The sequence below is a fragment of the Neofelis nebulosa genome, chromosome 2 (assembly GCF_028018385.1).
Source record: "Neofelis nebulosa isolate mNeoNeb1 chromosome 2, mNeoNeb1.pri, whole genome shotgun sequence".
Classification (NCBI taxonomy): Eukaryota; Metazoa; Chordata; class Mammalia; order Carnivora; family Felidae; genus Neofelis; species Neofelis nebulosa.
The window spans coordinates 221,155,729-221,175,749 of NC_080783.1; the positions used below are offsets into that span (position 1 = coordinate 221,155,729).

Consider the following 20,021-nt stretch of genomic DNA (forward strand, 5'->3'; position numbering starts at 1 on the left):
GGGCCTCGGGGCCTACAGACACCTCGAGGGAGAGCGTGCACACCCACCTTCCCGAGGGTTTGCTCGGGAAAACGGCAAGATTTATCCTGGCGGTGAGTCGCGAGGCCTCCAGCCAAGCCCACGGCCTGCTGCTTAAAGGGCACCGCCTGTCACGGGGATCCTTGCCCCAGCACCCCGGGTGGCTTCTTTAGGGGCCAGATGCGGGGGTGGGGGGCCAGCCCGGGCACGGATCCCCTGGGGCCTAGCCAGCATCCGGCTTCTCCAGGGAAGGGGCAGTGCCTGTATCTCCCCTTCTGGGCAGGGCAGCCCCCACAGCCAGGGGGTCCTCTGGCCTGGGGTCCCTGTCCAAGAGTGGGACCGGAGGCACGGGAGGGAGCAGGGCTTACGTCTTGGAGCCTCGAGGCCCCTGCCCTAGGGTGCCAGTCCGCGAAGCCCTCTGTGGACGGAGGTGGGGGTGTTCTCGCACAGACCACGGCCCGGGAACACTTGGCTCACGGTCACGGGGGCGGTGGGCCACCCTGCACCGAGCAGGCGTGGGCGTGGAGTTGTGTCCGCGAGTTTAGAGTCTGGGGTGTCCGGAGGAGGCTTTGTGCAGAGCAAGCCCGCCGCCGTCGGGCAGGGAACCAGCAGCTCTGGGCACAGGAGGAGCATTCCCTGGAGCCACACCCGCGCCCCTGCACCAGGGGCCCCGCGCATCCGCTCCCCCTGTTCCCGTGCTCGCCTACACCTCCCGCGCCCCTGTGTACGCCCCCCACCCCCCCACCGCACTCCAGAAAACCAGATACAAGTGGAAGAGGACTGGGCACCATTTTAATGCAGAAGCTTTGTCTCTTAAATTTTAAATACCTCTGTTGTGTATCTTAACGTCAGGAAACATGCCCCCAGACCCTGAGACCAGGAGGCCGCTTCCTCCCCGGGGCGGGGGGGGGGGGGGGGGGGGGGGGAGGGGTGGCAGACGGAGGGCCAAGGCGAGGGCAGCTGCGATCCGCCCTGAGCCCCCGTCAGAGTCTGAGCAGGAGGCCAGTGGCCGCGGAGCCCCTGCAGGGGGCCGGCACGTCCCCGCAGCCCCCTTGGCCCCCGGAGCAGGCACCCTCCGGGGTGCCCCGCTCCTCCCCTGGGGGTCCCCTCGGGCCCTGCGGCCGCTGCTGCCGTTCGTGGGCCTGCCGGGCCCGGCTGGCGATGGCGCGCACGCGGCTCTGGCTGCGGGAGGACGAGCGCCGCAGGAAGCCGGGGGGACCGGGCACCCCTTCCCCAGCGCCACTCAGGCTGGTGGGCGAGGTGATGTCACCGGCCTGCTGGAAGCCCGTGAGCCAGCGCAGCTGCTCGGTCAGGGCGTCCCGTCGCGCCCCCCGCACCGCCCGCCCCTCCCTCGCCAGGCCCAGGCTTCGGCCCAGGATCTCCACTTGAGGGGCAAAGTCGTCAGCAGTCAGGTCCCCCAGGCTCTTGGACTTGGCGGCTGCAGGGCAGTCCCGGAGGCCTACCAGGGGGAGGCGGCCCCAGGGTGGCCTAGGGGCCAGCGGACGGGGCTGAAGCTCTTCCGGCGCCGTGGGCAGCTGGCTGGCAGCCCGCAGGTTAGGGCTGGATTTGCTCTTGGTCACAGCAGGCAGGTCCAGGCGGGCGGCCGTGGCCGAGCAGGGTCGCAGGGGCAGGCGTCCTGCTGGAGCCCCGGAGACGCTCTCACGGCCCAGGCCCAGGCCCGGCAGGGAGAGGTCGATGACCGTGTCGCTGGAGGACACGCTGGAGGATGAAGACACGCTGTCTCGGTGGCCGCCCGGTTCCAGCCGCCGCCACAGCCGGTCTCCAGCCGTGGCGTCCGAGTACACGGTGGGGCAGGGCCCGGCCGGGGGCCGCCATCCGCCCGGGATCTCTGGGGGCACCTTCCCGTCGCCGTCAGCCCTTCTGACCGTCTGGCTGCCGGGGGCCCCCTCGCAGGCTCCCCCTGGGCCCCCACCGTTGTACACCCGCCGATGGCTTTCTGGGGCTTGCTCCGTGTCCCCTCTGCTCTGGGTCCTGAGTTGGAAGGGCATGGGAGCTCCCAGAGCCACCACAGGGGGGCTGGCCACTTCGGCGGCAGGTCCCGACGGGCACGGCAGCCCTCCCGGGGAGGGGCTGGGGGGGGCAGCCACCAGAGGTGGGGGGCCGGGGCCCGGGGCTGGCTCCTCGGCAATGGTTTCCAGGCCACGGAGGGAGGAGCCCGGCCTCTGCGCGGAGAAAGGGCGGGTGTCTGTGGACGAGAGGAGAAGAGCATGTGGGGCTCATCCCCCAGGGACGGTGCCCGCAGGACCCCCAACAGCCAGGCCCCTCGGTGGGCACGCAGCTGCCCCCCACCCTGCCCTCCGGCTCTGCCGCTGCTGGGGCTGGGGGATGGGGGGGTGGGCAGACGGGCCTGTGTCCACGGGCAGGGTCTACGGGGCCCGGCCGACAAGCCAGGCCGGGGACGGCACAGGGTGCACGGGGGACCGGGGGACCGGGGGACCGGGCCCCATTACCTGGCACTCGGCTGCTCTCAGTCCCTAACTACAGAGGCAGCGTGGGGACAGAAAGGAGAACAGGGCGGTCAGCATAGGGGTGGGGCTGCCCGGTGGACAAACATCGAGGCTGGGCGGGTGCAGGGATGGCGGGGAGGGGACAGCTCAGTTTTCAGCCCCTCCACAGGCCGGGGTCCAGTCACAGCCGGTGCTCAGTGCGGCTCAGGCCATAAATGAATCCCCAGGGCCGAGCAGGTGCCGTGTACTCCACTCGACACCCTGGGCACCGTCCGGGGGTCTCGGGGGAGTCGGGGGCCGCTCTGCAGGGCACCACCGACCCACGCCGGACTCGCCGGAGGCCTTCGGTACAGAGTCAGGGGCCGGACACCCGTGGCCCGGCCCCGGAGGGAGACGAGGGGGGCTGGAAGCTCCCCCGGGTCTTAGGAAGGGCATCCAGGGCAGCCGGGTCATGGGGGCACTGGGGGGGTGGGGGTTGGGGAGGGGGGCAACCTCAGCCCCCGAGGCAGCTGTGGTCAGACCTGCTCTCGCTTCCCTGGCCGCTTAGGGGCTGGGGGGGAGGGGGGTGGGGGGGATCTGCGCGGGCAGGTCGCAGTCAGCTGGGGAAGGGGTGCTGGGGGCTACGGGGGCCCCCGGGCAAGCAGGGAGCAGCGGAAAGTAAAGCCATGACGAGCACACGGAGGCGGCGGTTTGGGCGCGGCAGCGCAGCAGACTCCGGGCCCGGCCATGCCGAGGGGCGGAGTGGGGGCAGCACAGAGGACGCCGCGGAGGAGCGTCGGGTCTTACCGGCGGAGAGCGTGGAGGATTTACTCCTAATCTCCTCCAGCTTTTGAACGAACAAGGCATTCATCTCCCGCTGCAGGGCCCCTGCCTGCCTGCGGGCGCCCTCAGGCCAGCGGGGGGCCACCTCGGGGCCGCCCAGGCTGCCGGAGTCCGAGGACACAGAGCCGCCGCCGCCGCCGCCGCCGCCGCCGCCCGGACCCTGCCACCGGGCCCCTCTGCCTCTCCCCGCGGCGGTGGGGGGCGCCCCCAGCGAGTCCGCACGGGCCTGGGGCTGCTGGCTGACGGGCTCGCTCCCGGCCCCGGGCCCCGGGCCGGGCAGCCGTCCCGGCCGCGGGCCCTCGGCGTCCCCACCGGCGCAGGAGCCGACCACACACTTCATGCAGGCGGCGGCCATCCCGGCGGGCCCGGGGCCCTCGGGCGCACAAGGGGGCCGCCCCTGCGCCAGACTCCCCCGCGCCGGGCTCCTCCCCACCGGCGCCTTACCTCGGGGGCTGCGGTCGCCCTGCTCCTCCGGGGCCGAGGCCTCCAGAGCGGGGCCGGGGCCGGGGGCCGCCACGTCACGGGCCTCCCCCTCGGAGCCGGGGTCCTGCGTGCCCAGGACCAGCTCCGGGAAGGCCTCGCGACTCGGCTTCTGGCTCTTGGTCGGGGCGCTGGCCGTGCGCCGCAGGAGCCGCTGGCTAACGGAAGGCCGAGGCGGGGGCCGACCAGCAGCATGGCTGTCCAGGGAGCCGGGCTTTGGGCCTCTGAGGAACAGGCCTTTTAGGCCCAGAGCCTGCTTGACCTGCAAGAGAAGGAGCCCACGTAGCCAGCGGCCGGGCACCGGGGACCGGGGACCGCCGGCCCGGCCCCCGGGCACGCTCCGGCAGGCGGTGACGGGCCCGAGCCTGCCGCAGCCCGAGAGCCGGCCCGACGAGGGCACCGGTGAGCGCGTCGGGCTCGTGCCGCTCAGGGCTGTGGGTGCGGGAGAGGGTGTCCGGGGCACCCCTTCCGGGGACAGCAGCCGCTGCGGCCTTGGCGCAGACCAGGAGGCGCCGCCGGAGGGGGGACGGGTCCCAGGACAGGTGGGCCCGGCGACGGCCGGACGGAGAGGCCCCCCCCAGGGTTCTCCCCGGACCCCGGATCCCGCGCCCACACCGTGTGCCCCTCACAGAGCCCCCGGCTGTGGCGGAGCAGGCCGGCCCAGGGCCCGCGGGGCGGGCCTGACACGGGGAGAAAAGCCCACGGGAGCAGACACCGCCAGGCCCACGTCCACCCCCGCCTTCGGGCGCCACAGGCTGAGGAAGCAAACAAAGCCGGCTGTGGGCCGGCGGTCTGCTCTCCCAGGGCCCTGCCCAGCCCACTCCTCGGACATGCTGCCTCCTCCGGGAAGCCTTCCTGCCCCGCTGCCAGCCTCACCCCCCTGCTCTCCGTTCGCACAGCCCTAAGGGCAGGCCCCGTGCCGGCTCGGCGTTCCCTGAACTGCTCCGGCTTCAGACCTTCCCGGACAGCCAGGCCCGGGGAGTCCCTGCGAGGCCTCTCCCGACAGCCTCCCCGCCTGAGGAGGGCAGCTGGGGGCCCCCAGGACCAGCTGGCAAGTACCCGGGTCAACGCCAGAGAGGCCGGCGGCTGCGTGTCGAGAGCGCAGAGGCCAGAAGGGTCCTCGCATGCAGAGGCCCCGACGACAGCCACCACTCCCCAGTGACACAGGGGCACGTCTGGGCGGAGGTGTTAAAGTGGCCAGCACTCGAATCAGCTTCCTGATTCAAGATCCCAAATCCAGTGCGATTTGGTCGAAGTTGCCCGCAAAGCCATTTAGAAGGAGGTCCAGGATTCAAGCTCCGAGCTCCTGGTCCCTGGGGCCTCCCCACCCCACCCCACCCCAGACGTGATGGGCGCACAGAGTCAGGGAGCACGTGGGGGGTGCGGGTGGAGAGGAAAGGCGAGGGCAGGAAGGGTGACGGGGGCAGGGGGGCAGGGCGCTCAAAGCCAGAGGACCAGACACAGAGGTAGGCGGGGGACACGGGGCGGCGGACGGAGGACGGAGGAGGGAACAGAAGGCCGGGAGGGGTCCACGCACAGGAGGCCTCGCTGAAGTCCTGGACCTGCCTCGTAAATGCTGCTCTGTGGCTGAACATGGCCCAAGGGACCCCAGAGCCGCGGCACGATCCATGTCGCATGAGCTGACAGGCTCCAAAATGCTATCGGGAATCACGGATGCTAACGGGGGCGGCCTGAGCATGCAGTGGGGGGGCGGGCGGACTCCGCCGCCCCGGCGCTGGGGTACCTTCGAGCTCCTAACGGGACTGTCCTTCTAAAAGTAGACTTTAGACATAGGCAAGCTCACTGCAAGACCAAAGAGACAGAGTGAAGGCTGTGAGACACCGACAGCCGGGCGCGGGGCCCGCGGAGACAGGCAGACACACCACGGACGGACGGGGTGACGACGGGCGAGAGCCAGGCGGCCCGTGGTGCCGCGGGGCCGCGCAGGTGGCAGGAGAGAGACAGCACCGGGACCACGCAGGCCCCCCACGCACACCGGACGGACCGCCACACACACGCCCTGCCTGGGCCCGGAGCACAGAACGGGCCGCCCTGGGTTCTGCGACCTGGGGCGATGGAGTGAGAGCCCCGTCCGGGGATGCGGGGTGGGGGGCAGGGCCAGGCAGACACCCTCCAGAGAGGGACGGAGAATCGGGGACCCTGAGACGTAGGAGTGAGGAGGTTTAGGAGAGACGGGGGGTGGGGGGCAGGGGTGCCCAGGAAGGGCCAGGGTGTCCGGTTCCTGGTGCCTGCAGCGGCCCCGGGACACAGGGGTCGGGTGTCCCTACCGCCCATTTTGCAGGCGGAGAAACAGACCCAGAAGAGTAAGCACCAGGCCCAACAGCCTGGCAACGGGGCCAGGGTGGGAGCAGGGGTGGGCCGGGCAGATGGCCCTGCGGGTGGCACTCACCTTACCGCTGACGTCACTGATGGCCACATGGACAAAGATAGAGGCCTCTTCCATCCCCTCCAGGTGCACGTGCCGGTAACCTGAAACAGCCAGGCCACGGTCACCCCGCCCCATGCTCTACCCAAAGGTCCCGGGCCCCGAGTACAACCCCTGAGCCCGGTTCTGGGGGCTCCTTCTCCAGGAAGCCCTCCGGTATCACTCAGTCCTGCAACAACCTCTTCCTCTTCCTGGGGCCTGGGGGACCCCACAGACTGGGCTCCCCTCCCCCATCCCGCCCACAAAGTGCCCCTGGCCTTATACCTTCCTCCTCAGCTCCCTGTTGTGTCTCCAGCCCCACCCATGGCAGGGACCGACTCACAGAAAGAAGCTCAGTCCTGGCTTCAGCTGACCTACAGGGGACTCTGGCCTGTGCGGGACACTGGCCTGTGGGGGGGGGACCGGTCTCTATGGGGGATGCTGGACTGCGGGGGGACACTGGCCCGTGGGCGGGACCAGTCTCTATGGGGGACGCTGGACTGTGGGGGGACACTGGCCCGTGGGTGGGACCAGTCTCTATGGGGGACGCTGGACTGTGGGGGGACACTGGACTATGGGCACGACCACTCTCTATGGGGGACGCTGGATTGTGGGGGGACCAGTCTCTATGGGGGATGCTGGACTGTGGGGGGACTGGTCTCTATGGGGAACGCTGGCCTGTGGGGGGACACTGGCCCGTGGGCGGGACCAGTCTCTATGGGGGACACTGGACTGTGGGGGGACACTGGACTATGGGCATGACCGCTCTCTATGGGGGACGCTGGATTGTGGGGGGACCAGTCTCTATGGGGGATGCTGGACTGTGGGGGGACTGGTCTCTATGGGGAACGCTGGCCTGTGGGGGGACACTGGCCCGTGGGCGGGACCAGTCTCTATGGGGGACGCTGGACTGTGGGGGGACACTGGACTATGGGCACGACCGCTCTCTCTGGGGGATGCTGGCCTGTGGGGGGACTGGTCTCTATGGGGGATGCTGGCCTGTGGGGGGGGGACCGGTCTCTATGGGGGATGGTGGCCTGTGGGGGGACCGGTCTCTATGGGGGACACTGGCCTATGGGAGGGACTAGTCTCTATGGGGGACACTGGACTGTGGGGGGATGCTGGCCTGTGAGCGGGACCGGTCTCTATGGGGGACGCTGGCCTGTGGGTGGGACCGGTCTCTATGAGGGACGCTGGACTATGGGGGGAACCGGTCTCTATGGAGGATGCTGGACTGTGGGGGGACTGGTCTCTATGGGGGATACCAGCCTGTGGGGGGGACCGGTCTCTATGGGGGATGCTGGCCTATGGGCGGGACTGGTCTCTATGGGGGACGCTGGACTGTGGAGGGACACTGGCCTGTGGGCAGGACCGGTCTCTATGGGGGACGCTGGCCTGTCAGGGGGACCAGTCTCTATGGGGGACGCTGGCCTGTGGGGGGGACCGGTCTCTATGTGGGATGCTGGTCTGTCGGGGGGACCGGTCTCTATGGGGGATGCCGGACTGCGGGGGGACACTGGCCTGTGGGTGGGACCGGTCTCTATGAGGGACGCTGGACTGTGGGGGGACCGGTCTGTATGGGGGATGCTGGCCTATGGGGGGACTGGTCTCTATGGGGAACGCTGGACTGTGGGGGGAACCGGTCTCTATGGGGGACGCTGGCCTGTGGGGGGACCGGTCTCTATGGGGACACTGGCCTATGGAGGGGACCAGTCCCTATGGGGGATGCTGGACTGTGGGGGGGACACTGGCCTGTGGGCAGGACCGGTCTCTATGGGGGATGCTGGCCTCTGGGGAGGATCGATCTCCATGGGGGACACTGGCCTGTGGGTGGGACTGGCCTCTATGGGGGACGCTGGCCTGTGGGGGGACCAGTCTCTATGGGGGACGCTGGCCTATTGGGGGACCGGTCTCTATGGGGGACGCTGGACTGTGGGGGGACACTGGCCTGTGGGCGGGACCGGTCTATAGGGAGGATGCTGGACTGTGGGGGGGACACTGGCCTGTGGGCAGGACCGGTCTCTATGGGGGATGCTGGCCTCTGGGGAGGATCGATCTCCATGGGGGACACTGGCCTGTGGGTGGGACTGGCCTCTATGGGGGACGCTGGCCTGTGGGGGGACCAGTCTCTATGGGGGACGCTGGCCTATTGGGGGACCGGTCTCTATGGGGGACGCTGGACTGTGGGGGGACACTGGCCTGTGGGCGGGACCGGTCTATAGGGAGGATGCTGGACTGTGGGGGGGACACTGGCCTGTGGGCGGGACCGGTCTCTATGGGGGATGCTGGACTGTGGGGGGACACTGGCCTGAGGGGATGCTTGTCTTTATGGGGGACACTGGGCTCTGCAGGAGATGCTGGTCTCTATACCGGGGGGTCCTGGCCCGGGCTTTGCCCTCCCTGCCCTGCCGGCCCCCCGTGCACCTGGCATCATGCTGCTGAAGGCCAGTGTCCTCTGGCCAATGAAGTCACGCCCGATGGGGTCATGGTCCCAGACGAGGAAGCGCACCAGCGCGATCTCAGGCATGTGCACCGTGAACACCAGGGTCTCCTCCCACATGGGGTTGAATCCTAGAGGCCAACCGGGAGGAGGTGTCACCTCCCACCCCAGGTCCAGCCCGGAGGCCACCTGGGCCCTTGCCCTCTTCCGGTGCCTCCTTCGGGGGCTGGCGGCCCGGCCCGGGAGAACCTGAGGACTGGGCTCTGACGCAGGCTCCAGCGAGGGGGCAGCCGGGGGGCTGCCCGGGTCACAGGGGCGCCCCGCCCGGCCCTCCCCTGTGGCCCCCGGGGCCTCACCGTTGTCGTCCACCACACGCGTCTGCTCCTTGTTGCAGTCCACGGGGAGCCCGATGACCTCCACCTCCACGAAGGGGTCGATGATCTGGGCGCGGAGGGCAGGGCTGGCACCTGGCCTGGCGTGGCGCCCCAGCCCCGCCCACCCAGGCCCGGGCCCCTCCTACCTCGCCCCGGTCCCCCAGCATCGAGTCCCTCGGCTTGGGGAGCTGCTGCCCGCTGATGATGCGAAGCACCAGCTGCTTCTTGAGCTGCCCGGGCAGAGGGTCCTCGGAGTTGGGGTTGAAGACGCCTGGGGGGTGCGGGGGTGCCAGGCTGAGGGGGAGCGGGGCCGGCCTCCACCCTCTCGCCAGGCGGGCTGGGCACCCTACCGCACCCTCCTGCTGGATGGGAGCGCCAGGCCCGGCGGGCGGGAGGCGGCGTTCCGGCACGGGGGTCCCAGGCGTCCGCGTACCGGCCGCCCCCGTGACCACCCTGTGACCGGGCACGGCTCGTCTCCCCTCTCGGCACACGGCCTCCGGGTGCGGGGCCGGGTGCGGGGTTCCCTGGGTGGGACTCTGCGGGCACATCACCCGAGGAGGTGGCAATTGTAAGCTGGGGAGCAGGAGGACTTTAAAATGGGGAGAAAGCCACACGTGGTTGGGGGTGTCTCGGCCTGAGTCCTTGGGGAGTCCCCTCTGGCTCGTCACGCCGGGGAACCTCATGGGGGGCCAAGCGTGGGGAGGGGCTCCCTAGCGCACCCCTCGCGGATTCCTGGCAGGGTGGGGGTCCTCCCCCGCACACCCCCTCCTGGCATCCTGGGGGCCGTGTCCCTGGCTGACCCACCAGGTGGCCCTGCTGAAGCTCCGCGTCCCTGGGCCCCCGGGGCCTCACCTTGGCACATGCACTGGGGCTTGAGCACGTAGCCACAGTTGCCATTGAGGCTGAACTTGGCCCGGTTCAGCTGCAGCATCCGGCCCTCCGACTGGTAGTTCAGGGCGACTGCGGGCAGGGAGGCGACGTGGCCGGGTCAGCGCCTGGCCGCCCGCCGCCCCGCCTCCCCCCCACGGCTGCCCGAGTCCAGGCCTCACCTATGTGAGCAGGGACCCTGGGCTCATAGCCCCGTGCGTGAGCGGGGCGTGTGCGCGCGTCCCGGCAGAACGTCCCCGGGGCCCTGCCCCGCCAGCCCCCGTCCACCCCCGGGGACGCGGGCGGACGTGCCTCCGTCTCTCCCTCCTCGTCCTGGGGTCCCGGGGCCGCCCCCGCCTCCGCAGGGTCGGCCAGGCGACACCGGCAGGGGGTGATAGGGGCTCCCCAAAGCCAGCGGCCAGGGAGCAAGGCCGGCCGCCCCATGACGCGCACCCATCTGGCAGCCGGCGTTCCAGAAGGGCTGAGGGTTGTAGTTGCTGGAGTCCACGCGGTACGAGGAGGGGTAGATGCGGGACAGCTGGTGCTGGTTAAAGCGCAGGTACTGGGCTGGCTTCTGCTGCAGGATCTGCTGGGCCCTGGTCTCGCTGAAGGACGACACCTGCCAGCTGGACGCCACTGCGGTGCAGGGGGGCGGCGTCAGGGGCGCAGGCAGGCCAGCGCCCCGCCTCCCCCTCCCCGGCCCCCCCCCGGGGGGCCCCGGCCCCCTCACCTTCCGCCTCCACGTCGTGGATGCCCACAGACTTCGTGTACTTGACCAGGTCCGAGAGGGCGCGAGACAGCTTCACGGTCTTCTTCTGCCGGCTCGCCCTGCGGACAGGGTGAGGGACAGGGGGTCAGGGCCTCCCGACTCAGGCCAGCCGGCGCACCCCAGTTTGGGAGGCGGGCTCCAGGCCTCAGCCGGCTCCACCCAGGAGCGACGTGGGGGAGGGGCGGGGGCCGGCGCGGACCCCACCGAAGGATGCCTCCCCAGCCGCACCGGGCGCTGGAAGCGAGCGCAGGGGGCGACGCTGGCCGGTCCGGCCCCCTCGAGGTCCGCGCCCAGGGGCCCCCACTCCCCCAGCCCACCGCGCGGTCCCCCCGCCACCCAGGGCCTGCGCATCCAACTCCCGCTGCCTCGCAGACAGGGGCCTGGGCGCCTCCCGCTGCCACGTTCCGTTCGGGCGGGCCACTGACCCTCGGCCCTGGCTGCCTTGGGACTCCAGGTCCTCGCCCCCCTCCTCCATGCTGGCCGCTTTCTTTAGTTTGCTGCTCTTTTTCTGTGTGGAAGGACAGCGGAGTGAGGCCCCGCGGGGCCCCCCAGTGACCCGGGGGCGTCGGCCGGTGTGCCTGGTTGGGGGGTGGGGGGGGGGGGTGGCCATCGAGGCGCCTGCTGCGTCCAGCCCCAGCCAGGTGCCGAGGCCGGCTCTGAACCCCAGCCCCCGTGGGACGATGTAGCTAGGCGGGGATTCTGGAAGACAGGTCAGGGGTCCCGGGAGCTGAAGGGGGCTCCCCGGCGGGCCGGCCCAGGGACCCCCGGGGGGCACAGGGACGGGGAGCGGCCGCGCCTGCCCGGGAGCCCCGCCAGACCTTGCGCTTGGAGAAGCTGCTCATGAGGGTCCGGTTGTTCCGTCTGCTGCCACCGGTGTCCTCCCCGGACCCCACGCTGTCCTCAGCCTAGGGGACGGAGAGACGGCGGTGAAGGGGGCGCCGGGCTCAGGGCCCCAGGCTCCGAGGCTCCGGGCACCCTTCCCCAGCCCGCCCCGGGGGCTCAGAGGCAGGGGTCTGAGAGGGAGTGTGGAGGCCCCACGGGCTCCTCCAGAAGTGCTGTTTTGAACTCATTAAGGCCCCAGTTCTGAATGCTTTTCCCATGGAGGGCGAGTGTACGATAAGTGCTGTTTGTGTGTCTGGAACGTTCCTCGGCCGAGCATGCTTATGTAAGGCTTTTATGAAGACCCCTGCAGCTCTGACGTCCTGTCCTGCTTCTTGCAGAGACCAGAGTATTACCTAATTAGACAGATGCGGTCTGTGCCCCCGAAGCGGCCGTTTCACATCACCCTCGGGGCTTCTGGGAGCTTCTGGGAGCTTCCGCACCGTTGTCTATGGAGCACCTTCCCTGCTCCCCGCCCCCCCCCAGCCCCCCCCGAGACCCGGTCCCGTACGTGCGTCTGCACACACGCAACTCCCCGCCAACCGTGCCCCGGCCTGGGCCGCCGGCCTCTCGGCCAAGAGGTGAGCAAGGCTCCTGGTCAGGGGCTCAAGCTGGGCCCCACTGTGCCCGAAGGGGGAGGACACGAGGGTCAGCTCTACCCCAGGCTGTGGCGCCCGCACCCTCTACCCACTGTGGCGCCCGCGCCCTCGGCCCCCCACCTGAACGCCGTGCACCGTGGCTCACACGTCGGGAAAGGAGCGTGCGGCCCGAGACGCTGCCCGCAGCCGCCCCCGAGCTCCAGCCCCCGCCCTGCCCCTGCCCACTCCTGCTCTGCGGAGAAGCCCGGGCCCGTGGGGAGTCAGGACAGGCGCCTCGCCGGCTCCCGGCTCCCACCCGCGTCTGCCCTCCTCGCCCCCACCCCCGTCCCCCCCCCCCCCGGCAGGGGGCGGCACGGGAGGCGCTCGTGCCGACCCCGGGGGCACAGACCCGCCGCAGCAGAGGCGCTGGGCGTCAGCCCCGCCCCAGACTGCGCCGACAAGTGTCTCTCCCTCCCCTGGCCTGGCAACACCAGCCCATCTCCCTCCTGACTTGTTGATGGCTCCGCGGCCCGCGGGCAGAGGCGCCGGCAGCCGGGCGCCGGGCATTTGCAGCCGCTTGAGGCCGACGCGCTTCACGGCTCTGTAAACACGGCCTGAAACTCCTGCACACGCGCCTCTGAATCGGGGCACAACCAGGGAGGGGCGCCTGCTGGCCCAGCATCCGGAGAAGCGGCCGCTGCCTCGGCCAGAACCTGCCGTCGCCACCCCACCCCCATACGCGGCACCCCCGCACCCGCGCCCCTGTACCTCTGCGCACGGCACCCCTGCACCCGCACACCCTGTACCTCTGCGCACCGCACCCCTGCACACCCACACACCCTGCAGTCCCGCATGCCTGCACGCCCTGCACCCCAGCATGCCCGCACCCCACATACCCTACACACTTGCACCCCACACCCCTGCATACCTATACATACTGCACACCCAAACACCAGCACCCTGCGCTCCCCCACACCCTGCACACCTGAACACCCACACCCCTGCATACCCACACATCCACACCCCCCACACCCTGCACACTCACACCCCCACACTCCCCGAACACCCACACTCACCCCCTCACCCCCGCACGCCCACATGCTCACACCCCCACATCCCTGGACCCTGCACGTTTACACACCTGCACACCCCCACACCCGCACCCCCTCAGCTCCCACACACCTACATGACCACACACCCCCACACACCGCACCCTCCCACACCTTGCACACCCACGCACCTACAACCCCCGTACACCCAGCACCCCTGTACCCCCACACACCTGCACACCCACACCCTCTGCACACACACCCCGCACCCCTGCACACTCTAACACCCGCAACACTGCACGCCCGCGCCCCCGCACCCCCAATCTTGGCAGAGGTTACAGCACCGGCCTGAGCACCACCCTCAGGGAGGCCGTGGGAAGCGGAGGGCCCGCAGTGGGGCCGCTCCTGCCCCTCGACACGGCCTGACACGAGAGCTCGGCCTGGTGGGCGGGGCCACTGGGAAGGCAGGTGGAGGAGTGCGGGCTGCAGGGCCCTTCCGAGCAGGAACCTCCAGTCCTGGCCACTCGGGATGTCGGGGGGACTGGCTCCCTCACAGAAGATCAGGCCTGCCCTCGGCCAGCACCCGTGCCCATTAGACTTGCACCCGGCACTGAAGACGGGGGTCCCCTCCTTGCCCCTCTGCTTCTTCCCCACCAGCCTGCCCCTCCTACGTCTGCCTACTGCCTCCCAGGGAGCGGGGGCCACAGCCTCTGGCCACTCGGCAAAGGGGACAGAGAGGCATGTGGGAGCAGGTGCATGACCACACCGCCCAGCCCCCCCACACACACACACACAGAGTTCTGTGTCCTGCATCCCCACTGCTCCCCTGCGCGCGCCCCAGCCGGGGAGGGCCTAATGCGGCTGGGGGCGGGGGGTCCTCCCTGATGCCCCCTCCAAGCTCCACGCCTGGCAGCTCAGCCTAAGCTGCCACAACTTCTCCTCCTCCAGGAAGCCTTCCCTGAGTACCTGCTCCCCCTCATGCAAAAAGTCACATGGACATTAGTTCCCCAGGTCCAAGCTGCCATCCTGCACGTCCCCAAACCCCCACCTAGAAATCTGGGCACTGGAGATAAGCAATGCCCTGTCCGCATGGGACCTGTGGGGGCCACCTGCACAAGAGAGGGACCCACCAGCGTCCGGGGGCACCGGCTGTACCACGTGCCCTGTGGGTGCGATAGACACTTGTATCTAAACACACTGCCCGGGAAGCCCAGCCCCCCACCTGCCTTCCCACCTTCCCCGGGGCCCAGACAGTGGTGAGCTCTGCAGGGGGCAGGGGGCAGGGGGCAGGGGGCAGGGGGCAGGGCAGGGCTCTCTCCAAACGGGTAGACACCACCTCCACCGCCTGCCCTGCAGCCCTGCTCACCGTGAAACAGGGTCTGTAGGGCTGACCCACACCCCACCTGGCCCCAGACCAGCCACGCCGCCCACCACAGCCCTTGGGGGATCAGCTGCACTTGAGCCTCTCAGCTGATGCACCTGACCTTCGAGGTTCGCGGCCCCTCTGCAGCCGGGCCCCAGACTGTTCAGCCTCGCCGACCCGGCCTAGCGCCCCCCAACACATGCTTCACGCCCGCCATTCTCCCCATGAGATACCTCCAAGAGCCCAGCCCTGCTTCCCCGTGAGGCTGTCGGGGACTCCAGGCCTGGACCAGCTAGATAGCTCCCCAAGACTGTCTGGGCTCTGAGACGCTGTGTGCCCCTCTCTGTCACTCACAAGACCCTTCAGCAGGAGGTGCCTGGCCTCCAGTCCCCAGGCAATGCTCAAGTCCCCTTCCACAAAGAGCTGCAAATCCCCGGGGTGGGGGGTGGGGGGTGCCCACCCTCTCCCGCTCACAGCCTGGGTGGAGGGTATGGGATGGGGGGCAGCTCCCCTGGGGACCTCAAGGAAACAGCCGTCAACCACACCAGAGCAACCACGCAAATGGGGCCACCCCTTCACCCTGGCCAGCCGCCTTGTGACACAGGGAAGGCTGCAAGTCCCTTATGATCAGAATCAAAACAGCTTGAGGTGAGCTCCTAGAGAAGCCGGGGTCGAGAGGCAGGCCGGCAGGCAGCAGGGCCAGCGGGCAGTGGTATGAGTGCACACGCAGGCTTGTGTGTGCAGGTGTGTGCACAGGTGTGCATAACTAGGTGTGTAGGTGTGTGCACGGGCGTGCGTGTGTGCACAACTAGGTATGTAGGTGTGTGCACACACAAGTAGGTCTGTGCAGATGTGTGCACAGAGGTGCGTGTGTGCATGAGTAGGTGTGTGCAGGTGTGTGCACGGGTGTGCGTGTGCACAAGTAGGTGTGTGCAGGTGTGTGCGCAGAGGTGCGTGTGTGCACGCATAGGTGTGTGCGGGTGTGTGCCCGGGTTCGGGGGCGTGTGTGTATGCACACACACACGTGCACCGGTGTGCACAGACCTCGTGCTCCAGGCCCTTGACCCGGCTGCAGGCTGACGTCACCGGCCGTCGGGCTCTCACCTTTTTGCCCTCTGCCTTGTGCCCAAGCTTCCCGGACGGGGGCAGCGTGGACACGGTGAAGTCGTTTGTGTCCTCACAGTCCCGAATCTTCGACTCCTTCATGAGGGAATCCAGTTTCCTCTTGGCGATGTTTTCCACACGCTTCCGGTTGGTGGTGGCCTGCCAGAGCCACACGGTCGCCCCTTGCCATCAGTCCCCAGCCCCACGGCAGCAGCGGTGACGGCCCCCAGGGTCTCGGGCAGGGCCGTGGGGGCCTGCTGGAGCCGGGGAGCCCGAACCCCGTCTTGGCTTCTCGCACCCCTGGCCGCACACTCACCCCCGCATTGCGTTGCCTGCCCCCACACCTCCCAGCTCCTGGGGCGCACCTCAGGCCTACGATCTGCCCCAGGGCCACAGCCAGTGACCTCCAGGCTCTGAACCAGGCCTCTCAGATTTTAACACGTGTGCATCCCTTTAGCTGCACAACGCCGCCCCCAGGGATTCCGGTGTCTGGCCAGTGGGGGAGGCAGTCGGTGTGCCCGGTGGCCACGCTGGGCTCCAAGAGCCCGAAGCAGCTCGGGATCTGGGATCCCACCAGTGGCTACGATGTACCTCAGGAGATGGGCAGGGGGCAGGGATGGACGGCCCGGCCGCCAGCACCCGGGGCATAGCCTCTAGGTGCCCTCTCTGTCCGAAGCAGCCCCCATCATAGCCCTAACAAACTCGGGCCCCTCCAGGGCAAGCGCCTGGGCCGTGGGCATCTGGGTGCCCCAGAGCCCAGGCTGGAGGGGTGCACCCTAGGTGTCAGGGAACACGGGTGTCCTGTCACCGGGAGCCGGAGAAATATGTGGGCACATCCAAGCGGAGAATTCCGCTGCCTCAGGGCTTTCTCAAACAATTAGCCAGCATGGCTGGGAATGCTCCTGCACAATTATTTTCCCATCCGATGGCCCCTCAGGGAGAAATAATGCCTTCCCGCCTCGGAGCAGTGGCTTAGAACAGTGCCCAGAGGAGAAAAGATGCTAATTACAGAGTCCCCCCAGCCCCCCTCTGGCAAGCCCTTTTTCACTCCTCCCTTCCCGTGCAGCCAGCCCCCAGCCCCGGCACCTCTGCCAGCTGGGAGTGCAGGGCCACGTCTTGGGTGAAGGGGCAGGCAGGGAAGGCCCCCCACCCCGGCTGAGGGTGTGCCCAGTTGTCTAACTGCCGTGCAAAGCACCCTCACATCTGCCCGATGTCCCTCTCTCAGCCACTGCCTTCTCACAGCAAGGTCGTGAGCCCGCTCTTCAGGACTGCGGCTCCCCCGCCCCCCGAGAAGGGAAGGGCCTCCCAGCCCCTACTCACATCCCCATTGAGGAGTTTGCAATCCTCATCGATCTCGTCTGCACTGTCTTCATCAGACACCTCGCCCTCCTCAGCATCCTCACTGATGTTGGCAGGGAGCTTCTTGCCCTGGGGGGGAGGTGGCGGGCCATGGGAGGGGTTCTGCAGGAAGTACTGGGAGGCCAGTAGCCACAGGAGCAGCAGCAAAGGGAAGGAGCCTTTCTCAAGCTTGCTTGTGGACCTCAGGCCACAGGGCAGAAGCCAGTCTGGCACTTCCTTGCAGCAGCAGTGTGGGAGGGAAACGCCTGGGTGTGCACACAGAGGTCCCTAGATTGAATGGCCACCATGGAGGGAGACTGAGGCCAGGTTGGGCACAGGGCCTACCCTGACTCCTCAAATCTGCCACAGATGGTGTGGAGCCCTGTACTGTCCAGAGCAGGGCAACTGCCCCTCACCTGGCCACAGATCAGAGGCCAGAGGCCCAGCAGGATGCTGGCCCTAGAAGGGGCAGGGAGGGGCTTACCTTCACCAGGATCTTGCCCTTGAGCATCTGCGGAGAAGGAAGCATGGTGGCATCCTCACCGCTCACTGATGACAAGTCCAGCTTATCCCCAAGAATATCCGTCAGATACTGAGCCATCTTCTTTTGTTGGATAACACTGCAGTGGTTCTCAATGGACAGGATCACTGGGTACCTGTGGCCCCAAGGTGGAAGGAGCGGAGTAAGCCAGGGGAGGGCTAGGCCCCCAAATGTGTAAGACCTCAAGTCACCTGCACCAGTGAATGAAAAGAGATCTTCACCAGCAGCCAAGATAGATGGAACTGACAGCCACTCTGAGAAGGGGCCCATCGATGGCTTTGAAAAGCAACTGCGTGGGTGGGAAAGGATCTGGGAGATGTTAGGGACAGGTTAAAAAGGCATGCAATTCATAGCCCAATAAGAAAAAACAAAGGCAATTAGAAACTCCAGGAAAACAAAAGGAAACATGCAAGCAAGTCAGCCAGTCATGGTTTAAAAATAATGTGAAGTAAACAGGTGCAATATGGAACAATGACTAGACTGAGAAAAATAATCTCGTTGACCTAGATACTGGAGACACTGTCCTGTGAATGGCTCTGGGGTCCCAACATCGGCCCCATAAGAAAAGTAGACATAAGCCTGGCACATTCCATCTGGTAGAACATTGTTATCACCTTCATAGTGCAGAATAGGGAGTATAGCATGGGCATTTTCATTACACATTCCTCAGTTGTTTGATTTATTTATTAATTTTTTTAACGTTTATTTATCTTTGAGAGAGGAGAGAGAACGTGAGTAGAGGAGGGGCAGAGAGAGAGGGAGACAGAGGATCCAAAGTGGGCTCTGTGCGCAGAAAGCCCGACATGGGGCTTGAACCCACGAACCGTGAGATCACGACCCGAGCCAAAGTTGGACTTAACCGACTGGCCACCCAGGTGCCCCTGTTTGATTTATTTTTTTAACCGTGTGCACATTTTACTTGGATTTTTGTCGAAAGGCAACATGATCCTTTTAGAAAATGTAGGTGACCCAGACCTAGATGGCATGAATCAGAGCAAGACATGGGCGAGTCCCGTGGTGCAGAGAGGACAAACAGGACTTGACGGGAAGGTATTCTCCCTACTTCTCAGGCAAGGGACTGAAGCCTGTGGCACAAGGGCCTAGGGAAGAACCCTATGTCTGCAAAGATTATGCTGGCACATGAGAGGCAAGCCCCGTCCTGAGACCCTAGCACGTCCCTGGGTCCTCGGCAGCTACAGGACATCTGTCTGCCTCAGCCCCTCTACCCTGAGATGCCTCTCTCACCTGCAAGTCTAGGCACCAGGCCACCACTCTTCACTCCCACTCCCTCCTTCCTCCCACTCCCTTCTGTCCCTCCTTGCCCGACAGAGCTCGGGCAAGCTCTTTCAGGAGGGGCCCCTCTATTTCTATGTCCTCAATCAATCTGGCTTCTCTTCCCCTCCCTCATTAAATTAGCTCTTTTCTTACCTCTGAGCCTTGTTTAACCAGGACTTGAAGGTGACTGGGGTGGGGGGGGGGGGCAGGGGAGCGATCTTCTATTTCCAGAAACTAAATAGGATTCTGTTCAACGGTGTCTGTAGCTACAGCTGAGTGACAGCAAATTGAGTTTGGACACAGAGTAGCTTCTCGGGGGTAATTAGTGCCAGAGCCACCACGGCTGAGGGCGGCTGACAGCAGGGGTCGCCAAGTGTGTGTGGACGGGGGGCTGCTCGCACACGCACCCTGCTCAGCCAATCCGCTGTCCGTTCCTGCGCCCGCTGCCCTCCCTCTCCCCGGAGCTGCAGCTCCACTCCCTTCCCTGACCCTCAGCCTCAACGAGGGACCCCCAGATCAGCCCCTTGGCCTCTGCAAACACTGCCCCCAAGAAAGCATGTGGGGGAGTAGCAGGAAGGGCCGCACGAGCCCCTCCCCCACCCCCGCCCCTGTCCCAGCCACTCACTCATTCTTGACGAAAGCATATTTGTTGATGGTCTCGATGACATCTTTGAAGAGAATCTTGGAGGTCAGAGTGTAGCCATGGTGCACAATGGGCTCCCCGTCGGGCCCGTCCCAGCAGTCCACTGCGGGAAGGCAGACGTCAGTCAGCTCCAGGAGCTTGGCCGCCGATGCCCAGAGACCCGCGGCTCGCGGACTGACTGGGGTCAGTCCTCTTGCTCAGCAACTAACACCAGGAGAGGCCTATCACAGCCCCTGCCCGGGAAGGAGGGCAGACACCCTGCTCAGAGACCCCCGGAGCCCAAGGCCCCCGGGCCGAGGGGGGCTCGGACCCCCACGGCCCCCGCCGCTCACCCTCCACACAACGGCAGCCGGCCTGCAGGACCCAGGCGTACATGTCCACCCGGGACTGGGACATGAGCTGGTCACCCACGAGGTAGGTGTTGTGGGACGAGGTGATGAAATAGTGGCTCAGTGGCCGCGTCATGTCCTGGTGCACACCGTGGTGCTCTGGGTTGAAGATGTCACCGGCGGGGCTCCGAGTGTAGTTGGTGAAGCCTGCGTGGGGAGCGTGGGAGGGTGCTTAGCGCTTGCGTGCCAGCCCCCCCCC

At 67.3% G+C, this 20,021-nt stretch overlaps 1 protein-coding gene across 1 annotated transcript in view; it reads right to left on the reverse strand.

The window, feature by feature from the left end:
• Positions 1–793: 793 nt before the first annotated feature.
• The window catches only part of PLCH2 (phospholipase C eta 2), a 29,793-nt gene continuing 10,565 nt past the window's right edge, over positions 794–20,021 (reverse strand). The window contains exons 7-22 of the mRNA XM_058719392.1: positions 19,766–19,969; positions 19,416–19,536; positions 17,459–17,630; positions 16,957–17,064; positions 15,637–15,795; positions 11,482–11,568; positions 11,089–11,171; positions 10,625–10,722; positions 10,348–10,530; positions 9,880–9,987; positions 9,174–9,298; positions 9,010–9,094; positions 8,638–8,784; positions 6,199–6,278; positions 3,753–4,050; positions 794–2,224 (exon numbers count right to left, since the gene is read on the reverse strand). Coding sequence (XP_058575375.1) covers positions 1,002–2,224; positions 3,753–4,050; positions 6,199–6,278; positions 8,638–8,784; positions 9,010–9,094; positions 9,174–9,298; positions 9,880–9,987; positions 10,348–10,530; positions 10,625–10,722; positions 11,089–11,171; positions 11,482–11,568; positions 15,637–15,795; positions 16,957–17,064; positions 17,459–17,630; positions 19,416–19,536; positions 19,766–19,969 — 3,281 coding nt within the window. The 3' untranslated portion in view covers positions 794–1,001. The remainder of the gene's footprint in view (positions 2,225–3,752; positions 4,051–6,198; positions 6,279–8,637; positions 8,785–9,009; positions 9,095–9,173; positions 9,299–9,879; positions 9,988–10,347; positions 10,531–10,624; positions 10,723–11,088; positions 11,172–11,481; positions 11,569–15,636; positions 15,796–16,956; positions 17,065–17,458; positions 17,631–19,415; positions 19,537–19,765; positions 19,970–20,021) is intronic.